This window comes from Microchirus variegatus (genome assembly GCF_963457635.1).
Source record: "Microchirus variegatus genome assembly, chromosome: 14".
Lineage (NCBI taxonomy): Eukaryota > Metazoa > Chordata > Actinopteri > Pleuronectiformes > Soleidae > Microchirus > Microchirus variegatus.
Window position 1 is genome coordinate 146968 of NC_139815.1, and position 21592 is coordinate 168559.

The 21592-nt window shown below is 38.5% G+C and overlaps 2 protein-coding genes across 2 annotated transcripts in view; both read right to left on the reverse strand.

Annotated features, from left to right (window-relative positions):
• Positions 1-1028: 1028 nt before the first annotated feature.
• On the reverse strand, positions 1029-12844 carry nae1 (nedd8 activating enzyme E1 subunit 1). The gene is made up of 20 exons (XM_083900710.1): positions 12735-12844; positions 12103-12206; positions 11953-12013; positions 11818-11848; positions 10201-10272; positions 9919-9998; positions 9581-9690; positions 9172-9281; positions 9021-9083; positions 8883-8943; positions 8711-8802; positions 8306-8365; positions 8020-8153; positions 7679-7754; positions 4733-4772; positions 3818-3904; positions 3278-3370; positions 2973-3087; positions 1470-1519; positions 1029-1357 (listed from the first exon to the last, which is right to left on the reverse strand). The coding sequence occupies exons 1-20, from the start codon at positions 12782-12784 to the stop codon at positions 1248-1250; spliced, it is 1599 nt and encodes a 532-aa protein (XP_083756836.1). The 5' UTR covers positions 12785-12844; the 3' UTR covers positions 1029-1247.
• A 5096-nt stretch (positions 12845-17940) lies between these two features.
• The window catches only part of nhsb (Nance-Horan syndrome b (congenital cataracts and dental anomalies)), a gene marked incomplete at both ends in the record, with an annotated part of 68500 nt that continues 64848 nt past the window's right edge, over positions 17941-21592 (reverse strand). The window contains 2 exons of the mRNA XM_083900707.1: positions 17941-18574; positions 20758-20878. Coding sequence (XP_083756833.1) covers positions 17941-18574; positions 20758-20878 — 755 coding nt within the window. The remainder of the gene's footprint in view (positions 18575-20757; positions 20879-21592) is intronic.

Here is a 21592-nt window from a genome sequence, read left to right on the forward strand (position 1 = left end):
TGTTGGATGGAGTTATGTCATGAATCACCAGTCCAGCCAGAGGGGACACATTACTACAAAATGGCTATTAGAAGCTAACATGCATGTCAGCTAACATCGACTCCAACTTAAAGGTGCAGTGTGTACATTTAAGAAATATTTAAATATTTAAATAAATATTTAAAGCTAAATGTTCATCAAAACCAAAACTATAAAACCTTCAGTTATCATTAAAACTAAAAAGATGTTCACCGAAGGACGCTCCGTTATACAGTTAAAGCAAAGCTCGGGTCGACTCGTTTTTTTTTTTTTGGTTTCAATTAGCAATAGAACCTGATTATTGGTGCCCAACTGTAGATCAGTAAAAAAAAAAGACTTAAAAATCCTGAAAACATGCGTTAATCGCCAACATTTAGGAAAGGAAATGTCTGAAATCTCATTATTTAACAGAGGAGTTTGGTGTATTTTGCGATCGTAAGCCGAATCACAACCTGTTCATTTGTATATCAGTTCAGTGACTGTGTCCTGCAGGAAGTACTGAACGATTCAGCCAACAAATCTTTTAAATGAACTGATTCTAATGATTCAGTTCACTGAAAAAAACTGCTCTGCCCATCACTTGTATGTGTTGTGTATAAAACAACATGAAGGCTCCGTGCTTGAAGACTCCACCCACATTTAGGAAGTACTATAATAATAGAAAACTGTGTCTGATACCAAACTGAGTGGAGTCACATAGAGCTGGACAAAAATATATAAGTCTCATTCTGGGGGAAAAACTTCATACTTCATAAAATCAGGTGATCGTACTCAATTTCTGCCAAATGAAAATAATTACACCTTACGTTTACACACACAGAGCCTTTAAATAAATAACTGTGTTGCTACAATTACTTAAGTTGATAATTTGCCATATTTATTGGTCAGATTTAATCTGAACATGCTGGAGTAAATGCATCAGAGAACAGTATTGTGTTATAATAGCAACAGTGAAGGATAGAATTCATAAACACTCCTGCAAGTTTCACAGATGAAAACATGACCCAGGTTTGTTTGTTTTCTTTGTTTTTTTTTAAAACACAAAAATGTACAAAGAATGGATGAAACACTGTTAATTTATGTCTTTCATGATAAACAGAAGAATCACTCTGACAAGTCTTAATATCCATGAGAAATATGTTTAGCTTGAAGTGAACGCATTCATTATTTTAGTTTTGATTGGATTTATTTAAACTTACTTTTTTTTGAATGATCATTATTATTTTGAATCACAAGTGTAAGGTGGCAGACGTCTGTGACATGGCGTTGTAAATGAAGGTGTTGCAGAACGGCACAAACTGGTGGCTGATGATCTTGATCGCCTCCTGAGCTGCTGACCCTGAACAAACATAATAATGGATAGTTTTCATTATTTAACACAGGGTTTTTTTGGGGGGCAGAATCACAGATGAACTGATGTCTGGAAGTAAAAAGTTAAAAAAAAAGTTTACCTCCTAAAAACGCTGCGACCGTGTGCGGCTCTGCGGCGCCGTTTCGACAGCTGCACGTGTGGAGAAAAAGAATTAGGAGTAAGAACATACTGGACATATTGGGGCTTTTTAACTGATCTAGAGTTTGGCATTTTTTCTTCCTGTGATGCAGCCAGTTACGTATTTTCCCTAGTTACGACATCACATGTTGGGATAGTGGAAACAAGCCATAATGTCACTTCAGCCACTATAATAACAACTAGAGCTCAAACGATTCATCAATTATTTATCGATTACTAAATGAATCGTCAACTATTTTGATAATCGATTAATCGGTTTGAAGCTTTTCTCAAGATTTCTGATTGATTAGATTCAGATTAGATTAGATTAAGAATACATTTATTTGTCATTGCACAGGAATATAACGAAATTCAATGCAATTCACGTACTGGACTCGTTAAAGAAGCATAATAAACACATAGATTAAAAAATACATTTGCTCTCATTCACTCACGCATTCATGTCGTCATACACTGTACTATATTAAAAACAGTAGTGCAAAATATATACTGAGGAGCATTGCATTGGTGTGTGTGGCCCTGCTTAGTGCGTCAGTCCGGTGGGTTTGTTTTCAGATTTGAGTTGAGTATGGTGATAACTTTGGGATAGAAGCTGTTCATGAATCTTTTGGTGCGTGATTAGCTTCTTAAATGTGAATAGTTTCTTTGCTCCACATAACAAAGAAATTTATCATTTTGGTTTGTGGACAAAACCAAAGACATTCGAGAATATCGTCATTTCCAGGTTTGACAAATACTGATTTACATTTTTTTACATTTTTCTGACATTTTATGGACCAAACTACACATCGTGAAAATAAGTTAGTGAGTTAGTTGCAGCTCGAATAACAATTATGAAGAAATCACACTGTGTAGCACTTTACTTGAATACCTAATTGAATGTTTCCAATCATTTGTTCAATAAACATTACAATCATGCCAGAGAATCGTGATCTCATTTCTAAGCAAAAAACAAAACAAAAACGTGATTCACAGTTTTTAGAGTTGTAACAATCCCTTTACACCAGGGGTGACAAACTCGTTTTCTCTGAGGGTCACATCAGCATCATGGTTACCCTCAAAGGGTCAGATGTAACCGTCAAACAGAATAAATATAACCAAATATAATGTCAAATAAAGGTAACTATATTTAACATATTGCTAAATAACGCTCTGTATATATTACTTATTCAAGTTACAAATATGATGCATTATAGATGAAACCTGGTCCACGATGTTGATGCCGTCATTTTGCGGGTAACACAATCGCCATGCATTGTGGGAAATGTAGTTTATGGTAAACGCACGCCTTAAAGTAGCACAGACCTATTCTAACACAGATTTTTAAGACCAATTAACCACTTGCAGGCCACATAAAATGACGTGGCGGGCCACATCTGGCCCCCGGGCCTTGAGTTTGACACATGTGCTTTACACGGTGAATTGAGCAGAAACAGTTACTTACAACTCGTGGATGTAGTCGTCTTTGATGTTGACGTTGAGGCCGTACTCCTGTAGTAAACTGTTCACACACAGCTTCAGTTTGCTGATGTCCTCCTCCACCTGGTAGTTATAAACTCCTGAATGGACGGGGATGATGTCGTGTTAGACAATACTGTAACATAGTACAGTGTTGAATCATATGTAAAACATGTCAAACGTTCAGGCTGACAAGTGACACACGACAGCTTTAAGTTGGTTCCATGTAAGTCTTTCACGTCTTCTTGTGTCTTTTGAAGAAAAGCACACATGCACAAAGTCTGTCTGTACCTGGGTAGCGGGAGTGCTGCAGATAGAATCGATCGACGGCGCGGAGCATGAGGTAGAAGACCATGTGACCGTCTGGACTGTCCATGCACGAGGCTGAGAAGACACAGTGACATCGTGAGTACGCTGACCAGAGGAGGAAACAACACCACAGCTTAGGCCTGAGAAATGTGTTGTTGTTTTAAATCAAAATCACAAGTTAAAACAACACAATTAGTGCAATTCAATCAGAAAGGTTGCAATTTAATCTAATATCACTTTACCAGTGTGTGAAGTATATGTGAGGAAGAGGAGGATGATGAGAGAGCAAATTAAAAATGATATTACTGGTTGAAAAAGTTTGAGAATCACTGATCTGAACCAATTTAAAAGTACAAAACATTATGTTGGAAGTGATTCATACATTCAAGTTCAAAGTCGACGTTGCACAGAAGCTTGTTTCAGAAAATGACATGACACAGGGTTTAACTTAAGGCATGCAAATCAACAAAGAACAGTGTCATTAGGAAGAATATTGCTTTGTTTGTTTAAAAAACAAATTACCAATTTCATCTCTATTTACAGAATCTACACTGTATTCTTCAGCCAGAGATCTGCAGCGCACGACCCTCAGGAAGGCAGCATTCTTACCTACACGACAAAACAGGTAAAAACAGCTTATGTTAGAATATGCAGAGTGACCAGTGAGGTCATTAGAAGCAAACGGAAGACTCCTCCCTTTCCAAAGTGTGTCAGGGAGCGACAGTGGTCCTCACATACCAGAGAGGATGTAAACACTCGTGTTTTTCTTTTCCTGATTCCACTTCCTGCCACAGGTAACGGACATCTATGCCAACAAGGCTCTACACATCCTTCAGGACTCTGAGCCTCTCACCCTGCACACACACAACCTCTGTTCTCATACTGGAACTCCCCTCAGGGAAATGTCTATAGATTTATTTATTGGATATTTGTTTTTACTTATACGTTATTGACCATTTATATTATTTTTGTGATACGAGGGATGAGAAGGTGTCTGTCTGGCAAAATGACTGTACTTTTAATGTATATGAAACATGAAACAATATAAAAATACAATACAACAATTCCTCCTTTTCCTTTTTCACATGGACGGTGACGTTTTTTAATTTACAGGAGAAAATCCCACTTCAAAACACAGGAAACACATGACAGATCACGCTGCTGCAGAAACATGGCAGCGCAAAATGGCAAACTCCATTAATATAACCAACTATAACTAAACTACATAGGCTCATTTTTAAGGCTACAAAAAACAAACTATATTTATATGGTAACACTTGATTACACATATTCACCATTAACTAGGTGCTTACTAACATGCATGTCGCATAAATGGACAAAGAAAAAAAACATTCTGCCGCTTTTATGGTTAAAATAATAAGAAAAAAAGTTCAGAGATTGACAAAACATTAAACGGTTAAAAAATAGTTTACTCACAGAACAGTTTGATGTCTTTTTCAGGGATGCTCTCAGGTGACTATGAGAAAGTAAAAGTCAAATTAACCTTCTTTAAATCAAATCCATTTAAGGTAAGGCAGTGTGTTTAAAAACATGAATAAAGCACAAAATCCTTATAATAGTTTGTATATCCATGCATTGGGAACACTGCACATTATATTCTTAATCATGACATAAACAAAAATGTATACATTTTTTAACAAATTTAGAGAAAATTAAGAAAAAAATTATTTTGGGCTGTTCAATAAAACAGCAGTGTCATTTTCCTTTACAAACTCAAATACTTACTGTACAAATTAAAAACTCTTTAGGATTCATCATCCCTGTGAATCAACTAAACCAATATTTAGAATAGATAAACTGTTTGTGAGAACTGCTTCACACCTGTGAACAGGTATTCCAACACATGCATTTCTTGGTTTTGCCTCAGAAAGTTTTCTATCGGATTCAAGTCCGGAGATTGTGCTGGCCACTCCATAACTTTAATTTTATTGGTCTGGAACCAAGATGCTGGTGTGTTTGTGGTCGTTGTGGTGTTGAAACACCCATTTAATTGGCATTTCCTCTTCAGCATAGGGCAACATGACCTCTTCAAGTATTTTGATATGTGCAAACTGATCCATGATCCTTGGTATGCGATAAATAGTAGAGCTGCAACTAACGATTATTTTCATAATCGATTAATCTGTCGATTATTTTCTCGATTAATCGATTGGTCCAGAAAATGTCAGAAAATGTTAAAAAACGTTGATCAGTGTTCGTCAAACCTGGAAATGACGATGTTCTTGAATGTCTTGTTTTGTCCACAAACCAAAATGATTCAGTTTTAATGATTTCTTTGTTATGTGGAGCAAAGAAAATACTTCATTTAAGAAGCTAAAACAATCAGAAATCTTGTTTTAATCATGAAAAAAGCTTCAAACCGATTAACGATTATCAAAATAGTTGCCGATGAATTTAGTAATCGATTAATAATCGATTCATCGATTAATCGTTTCAGCTCTAATAAATAGTAAGAGAAACATCCCCATATCATGATGCTTGCACCAACATGCTTCACTGTCTTCAGAGTGTACTGTGGCTTCAGTGTTTGGTGTCGTCTGACACACTGTCAATGGCCCTTTTTAACAATCTTACTTTCATCAGTCCACAAAATGTTTCTTTCTCTTTAGGCCAGTCGACGTGTTCTTTGGCAAACTGTAACCTCTTCAGCACGTCTTTTTTTAAAAGAGGGTAACTTCATCTTTGATGACCCTGGAGCTGATTCTTTACCATTCTGCCTATTCTTCCATCCATTTGAACGATAGTCTTCAGTTTCCTTCCATGTCTCTGGTTTTGCTTTCCATTTAAAGCAATGGAGATAATTTGAGCCAAGCAGCCTTTAATTTTCTGCAATTTTTTTATACCTTTTCCCCTCTCCAATCAAGTTTTCGTCAAAGTCTGCAGTTCTTATAGCCTAGAAATCTAGACGCCCCTAGTGGCAGCAAATGTAATTTGGCTGGCGGGGCAGTCTAGCTACGCTCCATTGAGCTTAGGAGCTGAGAAATCGAGAAAAGGACGACCCAATCACATCGCGGTAGGCGGGGCTTAACGTTATGACGACCATAACAGCTTAGGTTAGAGCGTATGAAAACAGGGGTAGTACAAGTAAACCATGTTATCAAATGATGTTGCTGCCGGCAAAACTAGTTGGAAACATGTCTGTAATGAAAACCAGGCTATTGTACACTGTCACATGATATTACAATGTATGTAACAATACAGCTCAAGGTCTCTTTTATCTGCACGACCTTCTGCTGCGGAGGCTTCCGCGTCCTTTTCGTCCTCCACCCATTTCCAGTACACCGGCAAGTCACGCTCTAGTCTCGACAAAACGGTGAGAAATTTGAAGGACAAGCGTTTATCAGGCTACAGTTCTTATAAACGATGTCTGCAACGATCCATTTTGTCAGTTTTTCAGTGCTGGCTTCACCCTTAAATAAGGGCCACCTGATTTACACTTGTTTTTTCACAGAATTAATTTCCTCACTAATTGAACTCCACACTGCTATTATTTTGAACACGTCCCTTTCAATGAATTATTCAACTACACAGACTCAGGAGCATGCAGACCTTGAATGTTGGGTCGATTGGTTTTCTACTACATCCACTGGTAAATGATTTGCCATGTGGTATAATTTCTACCAAAAACAGTGATTGATCTGGTTAGACATGTTGGACTGCTATTCTTTTGAACACACTTGTATGTATATGTATATGTATATATATATATATATATATATATATATATACACACACATGTATACGGAGTCCCCCTGATGGAAGTCTGTGCTTTGTCTTTTTTCTTTTTTAATGTACCAGTCATTTTCTCCACCAATCTCGACTAAATCAACCTTGTAAGTGGCAAACTGTGAGTGTATATTGTGCAACATATAATTTAACATAACATAGTCACAGCCACACACTCTAGATCACCCTCTGGTGGCTGGATTCAGTGTAGGTCATAATCCCACCACCATGTTCATTCATAGGACAAATACTTCTTGTATGTAATAAGAAATTACATACCAGGCTTTAATAGTCATAATTTTAAATTTCCTGTGAACTTTTAATTTTTTTTTTACAAAAACACAGTGGGCTGCCTCAGAGGTCCTACCACCGGGCTTAGCAGGTTTTCTGGGGGAAACCCTGATTTTAGTTAGTAATTTGTTATAACAATACAATCTAAAGAGAGTGAGACATCTCGAAATGACATCAGTGCAAGATGGCAGAACCCATATCTGACATATTTTGTCTTAATATTTCTAAGAACAGTTTTGTCCTCTCCACCTTAATACAGAGTCAATGGTCATTCCTCTGAAACAGTAACTAAGAAAGGAATCATTACACACGACCACAGCTGAGTACAAAGCTTTGAACACGTACCTTTCCGACAGACTGCAACAGACTTTCCACATGCCTAGAAACCGTTGCTGCATCCTCCATGGCTTTTTCCCTGTAACTGAAATAAAAGACAAAAACAAAAATCATCTCTCTGTGGTGTCAACAATCACATTTGGAGATGTCCTAACAGTTTTTTTCGAACTTCAAAGTCTTTTCCGGGAAATTCATGATCGAGGGACCAACGAATAAGGCCAGAAATTGTAATCAATTAAAACCGAGTAAGAAATTCCATCAAGTGGTTAGTGAGTCAGCCACAGCAACACAATCACACAACCAAATTATAAACTGCTGTCATGCACACACCACACGATCCACACACTTACACATTCTGAAGGTTGATGAACTTCTGAGAGTCTGCGAACATGTCCGGGATGGTTCCTCGCACAGGAAGGCTTCCGTTGCCTTCATTGTGAACAAACTCCTTGAGAGCGCGCAGCACCACCCAAAAGGCTGAAGACTGGCAGACAGAATACATTCATTTTTTAGGATACATGAAGTTTCAGTGCAACTGATAAATGAGCCTAAAATGTGTAATACCACATATGAGCAGCAGAGCCTGCAGACACATTTGATTAAATGATCTGAGAAAAAAAAAAAAAAAGTCCAGACCTGTGAAGTGATGCTGCTACACTGCTCACTGTTGAAGAGGTCGTCAAGAGGACTCGGAATCTGCAGAAACAGGAGATATAACACAAAAGTCTTGGTGCAAATCATATGTTGTACGTCTACAGCTACCACTGATCTAGAGTGTTGCTCAGTGACCAGTTTCTGAGAGTAAATCTAGAGCCGCTTTCACACTGATGTTAGTGGGTAAACGCAGGCTTTTTGAGGTACAAGATGCTTTAAAAAAAAAAAGGCAATTAACAACATTCCCATCATCATTGGTTGGCCTACACTGTGGTTTCTTTCCCACATTGAAATGTGTCACAAACACGCCAGATACAAACAACAACAACAACAACAACAACAACACACTGGACAAGATAACTCTTAAAAACCAAAAAGATTTGTTACCTTGGTTGGATTTAAAGCAGTATTCACATTCTTGATCGCTTCCTCAAAGTTTTCTTCATTTTCTGGGACACCATTATCATTCGTCAGCATCCCTGAAAAATGAAGAAAAGTGAAGATAAAACACTGACAAATTCAAAGCCACAGCGTTCAGCCACAATGAAACCACAGATACCTTCTCGAATAAACTGTCTGAATGCCTCTTTCTCCCTGTAATTCTTTGGTGGCTGATCGTGCTGCAATGAAGAGGAAACCAGAGCTTTAAATGTACAGCAACAACCACAAAACACCACAACCTGTCAAAGCGTCGTACCTCATTGAGCCACTTCTCCAGATATTTAGCAACAACGATGATCCACGGAGTGTGACTGTGATCCTACACATTCAATAGGGAAGGATTTCAGTTGTGTCGAGTTGGTATAAAGTTGGTTAAATTGCTAATGAGCGCAAGACAAAGTACAAACCTTTTTGTTCATGTTGTCGAGGTCATAGGACTGAATGTGGTTGGTGAATTCACTAAAAGGCTGATCTAACCTCAGGTCCTCCAAGGCATTGTCTGGGTGAGACTCGATCACTGAGGGGAGAGGGGGGAAGATTATCTACAAATGCACTTCATGATGGATATACTAAAATAATAATATAAGAAATAATAAGAACAAGAAATTGCATGTAAGAATTAGAAGCTAGAGTAAAGTAGTAAGCATGTACCAAAAAAAGGTAACACAAAAAACACATTATCATTGTGTTTAACATCAACAATAATTTTATTACATAAGCGATGTAAAAAATCTCACATAAATGACAAAATGAGAATCTATGATTTCAGTCGACGATAAAATAAATGTTCATTTCAAGTATCATGTGGAAACTGACCTGTATGCTCCTGCACCACCAGTCTCATGTAGCCAATGAGGCCGTAGGTTTTACACACCAGAAAAGGAACCGAAGCTCTCCACAGAACCGAGCCGAGCCTCAAACATGTGCTGCAAAGGTTCACACAATCATGCGATAATTAAAATGTGACAGAAAATAAACACTGTCTAAATCAAGCCTCTGGATTAATTTAATTAATATTAAAATGTGACAGAAACACAAAAACAAAAAACTTGAGATTGAACAGATACAGAACATTCCAATTCCGCAAACTAGAGGCTAATATTTAGTTCTCTTAACCCTGTTGTTATAATAAATCAATGTCAAATGTCTCATACCTTTCTGGTAAATGAACACCGATGACTACAGTAAACCTGTGGAAAAACTCTGGGTCATTGTCGAGAAGTTGGTCTGGACTCTGCAGGGAAACAGAAACACGTGTGAATAAAATCCAGAATTTCAAAGAAACCTAGCATTTTTAACCTCCTTTGAACCAGGAAGATATGATTAATAAAAAAGTTATAATAACTGTAACAGAAATATAAAAATATGTGTGTTTAGTTTCTTACTGGAACACAATATCCTTTGTGACAACATGTCAATGCTTTAACTAAACCAACCTCTTCAACAAAGTTTCCACAGACGTCTGTGTTGAGCTCTTGTAGCAGCTCAGTGGCAGCCAGTGCTCTGTTCTGCAACACAAACACCAAGATCAGGGCCCATAAAAAAATAAATAATCCCACATTTATATGTCAAATGCTCAAGAATGTGTTAAAAGGAACCCCAGCTATAAGACTTGTAGGTGTTAAAAGATAAATGTTAGTATCAGTTATAATAAATTGATATAAAAAACCTTCTTGATGTCTTCGTTTTTATAAAATTTGTAAAAATAGTTTAACTCGTAGGTCACCATTGTTGTTTACGTCGCAATGCACTCTGAGTAGTGACGTATAAAGGTTGTACTGGGGGCTTCGGGACCCTGTTGTGACTGTTCAGCATAAACATGTCATCTGTTCAGCCTTTTCAATTTGAACCTGAGCGAAACATACAGGAGGAGGACAGCACTGACAATGTTTCACAAAACGAGCATCAAAATGAAGAGCAAGAAAGACGGGATGAGGCGAGAGTGGGACAAAACCTGTGGTGTGTGTGCGGCAACTGCGTCTCCATGGTAACCGAGAGGGAGTGAAGCCGCGACTGCAGAAGTGGGTTGTCTGCTCAGGAGAGCATCCAGCTTCTCTTGTCTCTGCGTTTAGGCTCCTTATGTGGGAGAATTGTCGGACAGGCATTTGGTTTACGTCTCCGTTTGTATCCACCCGCTCCGGTGAGGTCTTTTAGCAGCTGTGGTCGACTTTCGATTGGCTTTTATCGAAAGGCAACAAGGGAAGTGTTGTGAGTTTACGCAGCTTTCCCACTGACAAGAAGAGGAGAAAGGAGTGTGAAGATGCCTGTGGAAGGACACAACTTCCTAAAGATCCGCGGCTGTGTTCTCAACATTTTTTGCCAGAAGCATTTGAGGCTTTTAGTCGCCCACAGCTGCTAAAAGACCTCACCGGAGCGGGTGGATACAAACGGAGACTTAAACCAAATGCCTGTCCGACAATTCTCCCACATAAGGAGCCTAAACGCCCGCGTGAAGCGAGTGAAATTCGCGTTAAAAAGCGGCAGAGACGAGAGACGCTGGATGTTCTCCTGAGCAGACAACCCGCGTCTGCAGTCGCCGCTTCACTGTATATCATATATTGAGACACAGTTGCCGCACACACACCACAGGTTTTGTCCCACTCTCGCCTCATCCCGTCTTTCTTGCTCTTCATTTTGATGCTCGTTTTGTGAAACATTGTCAGTCTGTTCTCCTCCTGTATGTTTCGCTCAGGTTCAAATTGAAAAGGCTGAACAGATGACATGTTTATGCTGAACAGTCACAACAGGGTCCCGAAGCCCCCAGTACAACCTTTTTTCGTCACTACCCAGAGTGCATTGCGACGTTAACAATGGCGACCTACGAGTTAAACTATTTTTAACAAATTTTATAAAAACGAAGACCTCAAGAAGTTTTTTTATATCAATTTATTATAACTGATACTAACATTTATCTTTTAAGAACTACAAGTCTTATAGCCGGGGTTCCTTTTAATAAACAACCACAAAGAGATCAGTGATGCCACTTGCAAGATGATGGTGGTTTGTGTGCTCTTGTAAAATAATAATAATAAAAAAAATAGCATAATGCCTACCTTCCCAATGCTATTGTTGCTGAGGAAAAAGCTGCAAGACAGTGTCAAGTGGTCCATGAGATAAGTGAAACTATTATTTGTGGGGGGTTTTATAATTAAAAAAACATTCAAAGCAAAAGAAAGCTGCAGTCTTACTTATTCCCAACATCTTCTCCAGAAACTGTGTGTCCATCAACTACGGTGAATGCTCCAATACCTGATAAACGGATCAATTCATTGAAATCAAAGAGAGGTTTAAACCACCATCAGCACCTTTTCAACGACGGGAGTCAAGTGTTTATTCACCTGGAAGAACAAGGTTCTTCAGTATCTCTGTTCCAGTTGCAGAGGCGTTGATGAGGCAGACGTGAGCATTTTCCAGAGTTTCTTGCCCGTGGTCGCCCCACAGTCTGTGTACGCACACACACACACACACACACACACACACACACACACACACACACACACACACACACACACACACACACACACACACACACACACACACACACACACACACACACACACACACACACACACACACACACACACACACACACACACACACACACAATCTTAGCATACAACTCATCCTAAACACCTGTTTGCAACTGACAGTCTCTTCGCCAGTGGTCTGACAGCTTTGTTACAGTTGTCACACTCGTTTGACCATCAAATACAGTCATATATCTATATATATATATATATAGATCGATATACACACACACACACACACACACATATATATTAGTTGATAGGATAGACATAGAGAGCTACCGCATTAACCTGTGTACATAGCACGCTAACGCTAGCTAACAATAGCATCCCTGTCTGGCGAACAGTTGTGCCGTGACTGCTCAAATTAAATACATACAGACTTATACTACATGATAAATGTGTCGTATATAAATAAAGCCAAGGTTTTATTTACTACATACCGGAGCTGTCTGTCGTATTTCTGCTCTTTGGAGGCTTTGGTGGCTGCCATGGTTTCTCTACGAGGCAACTGATTCTTCTTCGCTGGTTTTTCACGGCAGCAGTCGTCGAATGTGACGCATGACTGCCACCCCCAGGTTCTCCGCGCCACTCTTTATCCTATGATTAAAGTGTGAGTTGAGGGCCCCTGGTGGGAAAAGTAGGTACTGCGGTAAGAAATAAACACATTTTTTTTATTGATTTAGTGAGTAATTATTTGTAAATTAGTTAGATTATTTTTTTTTTTACTTTTATTAGCTTCAGTTCAATCAGTTCAAGAAAAATATACTTCAATTGCAGCTGATACTGAAAGTAGACGTCACAATTCAGCCATCTAGTGGAGTGTTTGTGTCATTGCATTAGGTTCTGCTTCAGAGGAAATGAAGGGTCAGACAATAGGTTTTCTTTTCAATGCAATCACATTTATTGGCTTTTTTTCTATGCACAGTTACTAAGCAGCCTGATGAGCCGTTAAAATGAATTAGATATAGAATGATGGAACTTTCACAATGTTGTAACCCGCCAAATTAAATACAAGACTGAAGGTGTTGCACAGCTCCAAAATATACAAAGGCTTGGAAATCATCATGTAAACTTTGAGAAAAAGAAAAAAAAAACTTTTTATTTTTATTTTTTATTGATTTATTTTACAAAAGAAAGAATTTGCAAGATTTTTTTTTTTCTTTAAAAACTTATTTACAGGTTTATACAAAAATACAAAAGTGATTCAAATCTCTTTAAGTCCTAGCTAGTTTTTAACATGGAGCTTTTCTTTTTAAATTTTAAATAGTTACACATTTTCTGCATCATCTGCATTTTTTTTTCTCTGTTCTCTGTCCCATATGTTTAAGACTGTTAGTGTTATTCCATACTGTACACCTTTGAAAAAAATATCAAGTGGTTGTTGTCACACTTTTCCCTTTTGGGCAAAATTGTGTGCAGACATTGGAAAGCAGTTTTGGGGAAAGAATTCATATCTATCCAAGCTTATAGAGTCTTATATTTTTTAAATATTCCCAAGCTACTAAGAGCTGAGTGTTAAAAAACCACACTTTGTTTATCTGATAAAACCGTGTCAGTCATTCATTTTCCACTGCTTTTGTGACTAAGAGGAAACAGTCTTGGAGAACCTTCATAGCATCAACGCTGGCACAGGTACAGTACGGAAAAAACAAACTCTCAAATACATATTTGAGTATTTCAGTTTTTAAAAGGTTTTTTTAAAATGCCATTTCAGAGTCACATTGTATTTTTTCATACATATATATATATATATATATATATATATATATATATATATATATATATATATATATATATATATATATATATATATAATACCGTATCAACTCTACAGATATGTTTATTTCAGTTGTTGTTAGTTGTAAGGTTTCGTGGGGAATAAAACAATTCAGTTATGAGTCAAAAGTAAATAGAATGAATTTATCTGAATTTTCCTCATCCTCATGTTTGATCCAAAGCGGCTCGTCCAGATACTCTAACATCACTCGCACTCCCAAACATCCACAGCTCCAGCATTAGGACCCAGCACCGAGAGTGTTGGGGATTCTTCGTCCCAACAGATTCAATATCAATTTGTCTTTACAGTCTCTTACATTTATGATTGTCCAGTGAGTAAGATATACAGTACAAGATAAACCCCTGTTTGTGATCACGACTATACAGAACAGAATTAGCCAGACAGTTTGTACATCTATAGAACACACTATTGAACTTGACAGTTGGATGGAAAATACAAAATCCTTTTTTTTCCCCCACGTGGTATGGAGACATCCCTTAGATAAAAAATAATGATATGGTGGTAACCTTTTCTTTACTTCACTTATTGCATGCGATAGGAGAAAAAAAACAAAAAACAGAAAAAAACACAACAAATGCTGAGGAACAAGTGCGTTTTCGGCAATAATGAGCATATGATGAATGTGAAATTCTTATCAGTTCACAGCTTTGCACTCTCTCCAACTTACACAGTGTCAGTTCTGCAATTCAGATTCGCTGAGTATCGAACAGTTGTCTATCTATCTATCTATCTATCTATCTATCTATCTATCTATCTATCTATCTATCTATCTATCTATCTATCTATCTATCTATCTATCTATCTATCTATCTATCTATCTATCTATCTATCTATCTATCTATCCCTCTGTATCATTTACAATAAAACAGTAATATGCTTGCTGAGGTATTCACAGAATACAGTGAATAGTTTCTATTGAAGTACAGTATATATGTATGTAACAGTATGTGGTAACGCTTTACATTACAGTTTGGTCAACAACATAGCAATAGTATATAATAGTACTATTACATTTGTAATAGGGCAGTAATATTACGGTAATACCGTCTCGTTTATATGATGCATTTTCCAACTTGGTAATAACGAGAGAAAAAGAGAGAATATTACAATAATGTTATTTCTTCATTTCTCACACCTTTTCCATTGTTATTACAGAGTCAGACGGTAATTACACTAATGTTACTAGAACCAAGCTGTCATGTAAAGTGTTGGCTATGGAAGTAAATCTGTGCCACCTGAGTTGGAACACTGAATTTTTTTGCATCGAAATTAGACTTTGAATTTTAAAATCCATCAAATTTCAAGCACTGTTTTTTTTTTTGCCATTTATTTTTTTTTCAACATTGAAATAAATTCCGTTTAAAAAAATTTAATGTCTCAAAAAATTCAGTTGCAAAAAAATTGACGTCTCAAAAAATTCACTTGCAAAAGTTAATATCCGTGTCACCAGACAGAAGCAATCGATCCCTGTCTCAATTCATCCAACACCAAGCCAATCAATTTACGCTCCATTGGCCATACATGAATTACAGTTTAATACTAAACCTCATAACTTGATTTATGGCGCCACCACTGGCTGCTCCTTGTTGTCTATCAGACGAACTGAGTAAATGCAATAAGCGCCTGGCAAACTGCAAAATGTCATCATGCTGACGACCCTGTCATCACAAACAGCACAGAAAAATAAGGATATTACAAACCAGTAGCAAAAAGATGATGTTTTAAACAGATAAAAGTTACTGGACTTTAATTAGGACGACCATATTTAGAAAGGAGACTTGGCTCTGCTTCGAGATACTTAAATTATACTGGGATGAATTGAGACAGGGATCGATTGCTTCTGTCTGGTGACCCGGATATTAACTGACGTTTTTGCAAGTGAACTTTTTGCGACTGATTTTTTTGAGACATCAAATTTTTGCAACTGAATTTATTTCAACGTTGAATAAAAATCAATGGCAAAAAAAAAACAGTGCTTGAAATTTGATGGTTTTTAAAATTCAAAGTCTAATTTCGATGCAAAAAAAATTCAGTGTTAGAAATTTGAATTCAAACTCAGATGGCACAGATTGACTTCCACAGTTAGCTTACATGTGTTGTGTTTGCTGTGGTAGGCAGGTGAGAGTTCAAACTTTACTTCTGATATTTATTAGCTGTTTTTACTAAACAGGTGGTTCACTGTGTCGGCTTTGTTGTGATAAAGTCAGACGAGGGTAAGACAAAAAGGCAAATACCTGCCACTGGGTTGAGCTTTCACCTGTCTAATGCTACTGGGTCAGTGCAAATGAAGGAGAGGCAACAAGGAGAGAACAGTGTCTATTGTGTCTGGTGAAGTGATTAGTTAGTAAAACCTGTTCTTCTTTTGCTACACACTCAGGTTTCGTTTCCTATAAAATTCTGCTCGTTTGTTTTATATAGATCATTTTTGTTCTTCTTTTTTTTTTAATATTCAGTACAAATATACATATACAATTTCATTTTAATATATATTTATATATATATATATATTTTTTTTTTTAAAGGAATACTCTTGAAGAATTGAGTGCAAACGCGAGGTCGATTCTTGGACAGCTTTGCCAAATATTTCACCTCTTTAGTCAAACCGATTGAGGACCTTCTAAAGCATTTTCACCGTTCTCCGCTCAAAACTGCTTTGAAATGCACCTTTATTTTTGTGAGCACAGCGAGACTTAAAGACTTAAATCAGTCTCCTTCTTCTTTTTTAAAAAATAAGTATGTGATTGAATTCTGGTGGAACATGGCGAGGGTCCTCGTGTATGCGCAGAGAGGTATAAATGCTCTGCTTACGACATACTCTGGTAGAGAAAGGCCACTGTGCGATTGTCCAAAATTAGCCATGTATCTTCGAGAAAATGGGCCCCGTCTGATTTACAAGCCCTTGCTCCATCACATTTTGAAATTCACGTCCAAAACGAATCAATTTAGATCAATGAAACCGCCAAAAAAAAAAAACCTTTCACAGTGAAAGATTCATTCATCTTATTATTAATATTATTGTTATTATTATTATTATACAAATGAACCACAAAATGTTAAAACCAGGATCTGGGGATGTTTCCATATAAGGTCATGCGACATGGTGAGACTTAATCATCATGTTCTGAGGCTGGGTTTTTTATAAAAATACATGCATCGTGTTTTCTTTTTGGATATAATTTTATGAGAAGAAATATATGATTGGCTCTGTGTGATATACTCTCTCTATGCCACGTCTGCAGATGTGAAATATGATCCATGTGTTGGTGTTATAAGTAACTTCCACGTCAAAAAAACAACAACAACAAAAACAAACCCCCTTTTTTTTTCTGTTGGCAGGAATATTGAGTATGGACTCTGGGAATTCAGGCAGATGCTTTGGGCACCAAAAGTTTACATTTTCATAAGAAAGCAGTTTCTCTCTCTCTCTCTCTCTCTCTCTCTCTCTCTCTCTCTCTCTCACACACACACACACACACACACCTTTCAAAACACAAGATGTAGAAACACGCTTCTTCACGCACACTTTTATCGTCATTATTTACCAATCATTTGGGAGCTTTTTTCTTTCTTTGTTTTTTAGTAACGTCAATCAAAATAGATCTTAAACGTTTAAACTGTGAGGAAGCCATTGTTTTGATTATACAGTATTAATGTATAAGACGTCATAATCATCCGTTAGTAAGTCAGTATCTCATAAAACACTGTCTGGCACCCTTATATATACATATATATATATATGTATATATATATAGTTTTTCAGACTGAAGTACAATATTGGCCTTGATGAAAACCCCCTATCCTATAGAAGAAAAGTATGCGGGACACAGCGATGTGTCATTGTGTTGTTTTTAGGATGATCTGTCATCGTGGGGGCTCCCATCGGAATTCTCTGTTTCCCCTTCAGAAATGGCTTGCATGGGCGCCGTGTAGAGGCGGCTGCGTGTACTGTAGCGACTGCTGTTGGCCACAGGCGGGATCCGCGAGCGACCCTGTCGAGATGCCGCTGACAAAGGTAGGGTTTTTGGGGTAAAACTCTCAGAAATGGCCCTAGGAAAAAGACCCGGTATCTGGATTGAGTCCATACCGGAAATAGTAGGTTCTTGGAGCGTGGAGGGCGTCTCCTCCAGTCTCATGGGCCCCTCTTGAAGGGACTCTCCGGGGATTTTAGGGGTGATAGGGCTCTTGAGAATCTCCGTCGCTGACATGCGGTAGCTGGAGTCTGACCGGCTGCCTTTCTTTAGCAACAGGAGTTTGAACTCCTCGTTGGACGTGGTGGATTTCTTGGCGCTGCGGTAGATTGGCACGGGGGCTCGTTGTGACCCAGCAGCAGTGGCTAAGTTGGCTGGAACAATAAGAGGCGGAGCTGGTGGGATAATGATGGTGGCGACGACGTTTCCGGGGGTAACTGTTGCTGCGGGGCAAAGACGAGACTTTGCGTTCATGTCCCCTGAATCTTTACGGCCAAGGACCTTTCTTTTGGATCTGATTGAGAAAATAACAGAACAATCATAATTTAAACAGCAGAACATAACACTTAAAGTGGACATATCATACCTTATTTCTACAAGTACTGGTGTCCTAACTGTCTGTGACATTGTTCATTGTTCAGGATGAAGCACCACAGCAGTTCAATCACTCTGACAAAACAGCCCTGTTCAGAACGCTCGCTTTTGAGTGTCTGTCTCTTTAAATATGCAAATGAGACACAGGAAACTACGTCAGCATCACTGAGGCTCTGGCAGCTAACAGCAGTTAGCATTTGGAAAAGCCATCATTTGCTGACTCTCGCCGGCACTTTGCTGTTATATAGAACACTTCGCGGACTTCCTGTCTTCCAGACACTATTCCCCTCGCCTGCACTCTCGCGTTTTTTTTAGGGACAAAGCGGAGCTTAGGGCTGTAAAGTCAAAGTCGACTGGTCGACTAATTGGTCGACACGCTCTGGCTCAACCAAAATTGTGATTGGTCGACTACATTTTTTTTTTTTATGGTGAATTTCATTAGGAGGAAAGTACCACATGCTAATAGGGGTGTTTTACAGCACCCATGCTTCACAGATAACAGCCTGTCATCAGAGAACGCCCCCCTTGTTTTCCACTATTTTGGTTTAGTCCAGCCCAGTGAGTTGTTGTCGCTCTGTGGCTCATGAGGACAGTCAGACAGATTAGCGTTGTCATTAATTAGACGTGAATTTTGAGCTTTCCATGTGAGGCTTCAGTCTCAGTCCTCCTGTCACATCCATGTCAAAGACATCATCAGTGTGGCAGCATTTTTCAAAAGTAGAAAAAAGTGAAATGCAATTTTTGGGTTAGGGTTAGTTTGCTTTTCACAGTGCTACTACAAACATGACATATAATTTAAAAACGCTAAACTAAGGTTGCTCTGTCCGTTTTGAGTATGAATATATCATAATTATTAGCATATTTCCATGTTTTAGTCTAATAATCATTCATTGGTTTTATAACTGCAGACGCACCTGCTCGTAACAGCGGCAGCGTCCAGCTGTCTATTTGTGTCTCAGCCGCGAAGCTGCGCTGTTCAGTCTCGCTCTTCAGTCTCGCTCTGTATTCATCAACAGTTATTGTGCTGATATTACTAATTATTTTCGGATATCACGGGCTATGATATTGGGCAGATGAACGTAATGCAAAACACCGTCAGAGCTGTTGAACTCCAGCCGCAGCTGAGGGTCTTTTCAAAATAAAAGAGCCGCACCCACAAAGTACCCCCCGTCGATTAGTCGATTTTTGGTCGAAATTTCAGTGCTTTAGTCGACCAAGAGTTCCTTTGGTTGATTACAGCCCTAGCGGAGCTCCACGAGACAACAATTCCAGGAATGTCTCATTGTGAGTGCAGAAGTCAACATTGTGTGTTTTATCTCCTGTACTGAGGCGGACCACAAAAACATAACTGAGTCATTTTTTTCACACTTTACCTACTCAAAGGGCCTCCAGAGTCCCAAATATAAGTATTGAAGGTCGCATAGAGTGGTCCTGTTGCACATATATGTTAGTTATGGAGGTCTACTTACATACATTAACTTGTTTTTATGCTCAAAAACCTCCTAGTTGCTGTAAACGAGCCGATAGAAATCCTCTTTTCTGACGCTGTTCCCAGCCGCGATATTTCAGACTCAACGCTCACACCTAGAAGACAGAGTCTTGTGATTGGCCAGTACCCGGAAGTGACGTATTCAGCACACCCTCTCTCAGAAGCACAGCTCCCCCCTCTGGAACGGTGGATGCACTGCTCCTCATTATCAAAACATTGTTTTAACAATGCTTAAAAATAGCTTCTTCACGACTCCCTGTTGCAGTCCCTTTGATGACTTTGTGAAACACCTCCACAACGGACGTTATTCTTCTTCTGCGGTTTAATGTATGCAACCGGATGTGCCCGGACTAGTGCCCGGAGCAGGAGGATCTGCTGTTCTGGAGAACACAGCGTTCTCAGCAGTGGCCGAACTGTTTGTTTAGAACCTTCTTAAACAAGGTAAGGACACAGATACACACTAAAAAACAGCGTTAATTGGAACTTCCGGTCTAGGTCCACTTTAAAATTATTAAAAAGTTTGCATATGTCCCAATTTATAGAGAAATAGCCATTGTCACTAACATCTGAGAAACCGTTCCACTGCATGCTGTGTGGACACAAAGTTATCACACCTGTGTATCATGGCAAACAAGTCCTCTGTTGTACGAGTCTTATTGGGTGATGTGATAAGATCATCGTCTGCTTTGGAGTCATCCGTCAGAGGGGAGAGCGAGTTATCACTGGGCGTAGAATCTGTAACACACAACATCCCTATCACATGTCATCTGGTTGTCTGGTCATTAAGTACACAATCTGTGACACATCACTCAATCCTTGCTCTCCGTGTCTACTTTGAGATAAAAATGACCTATTATTTTTTTGCAGCTGGTTGCTCTTCTTTTTGCAAACAAACAAAGACTGGGATATAAAACAATAAGAGAGTGGTGATGTTTGTGGGGCTAACTTTTTATCTTGAAGTGTTATCTGAGGTAATTACTGTGTCGTGTGAACACAGCTTGGCCTTAGATCCACTCTGTGCCCTCGAGGCCCAAAAAAAAGAAAGTGAGTTTATGTTGTTTTTGATATGAAAATGGAGGACGCAAGCAAACTCTCACAATCACAACAGCAAGGCATTTGAAAAGCAGCGTGTGAAAGTTTTTTTTGTTCTACACCATGGATGGCAAAGAAACAAATCTGCAGACTTAGCTGTTAGCTTAGCAGGTAGCTGAGTGTATAAAAATTAAGTTGAGGGTCAAGTTTAAGGGCTGTATCGCCCTCAATATTGAGATTTTCCGAGACCACCCTTGGGAGCAAGGGCTACCCAGAATGCATTGCGTGTTTTGACAAAACAAAGATGGCGCTGAAAGCAGCAAAACGAGTGCGATACAAATGAAGTATTTTCTTTGTTAATAGAGATATAAAAATGATCTTAGTTTAGGCCCATATTATGGATTACTGACGTCATTG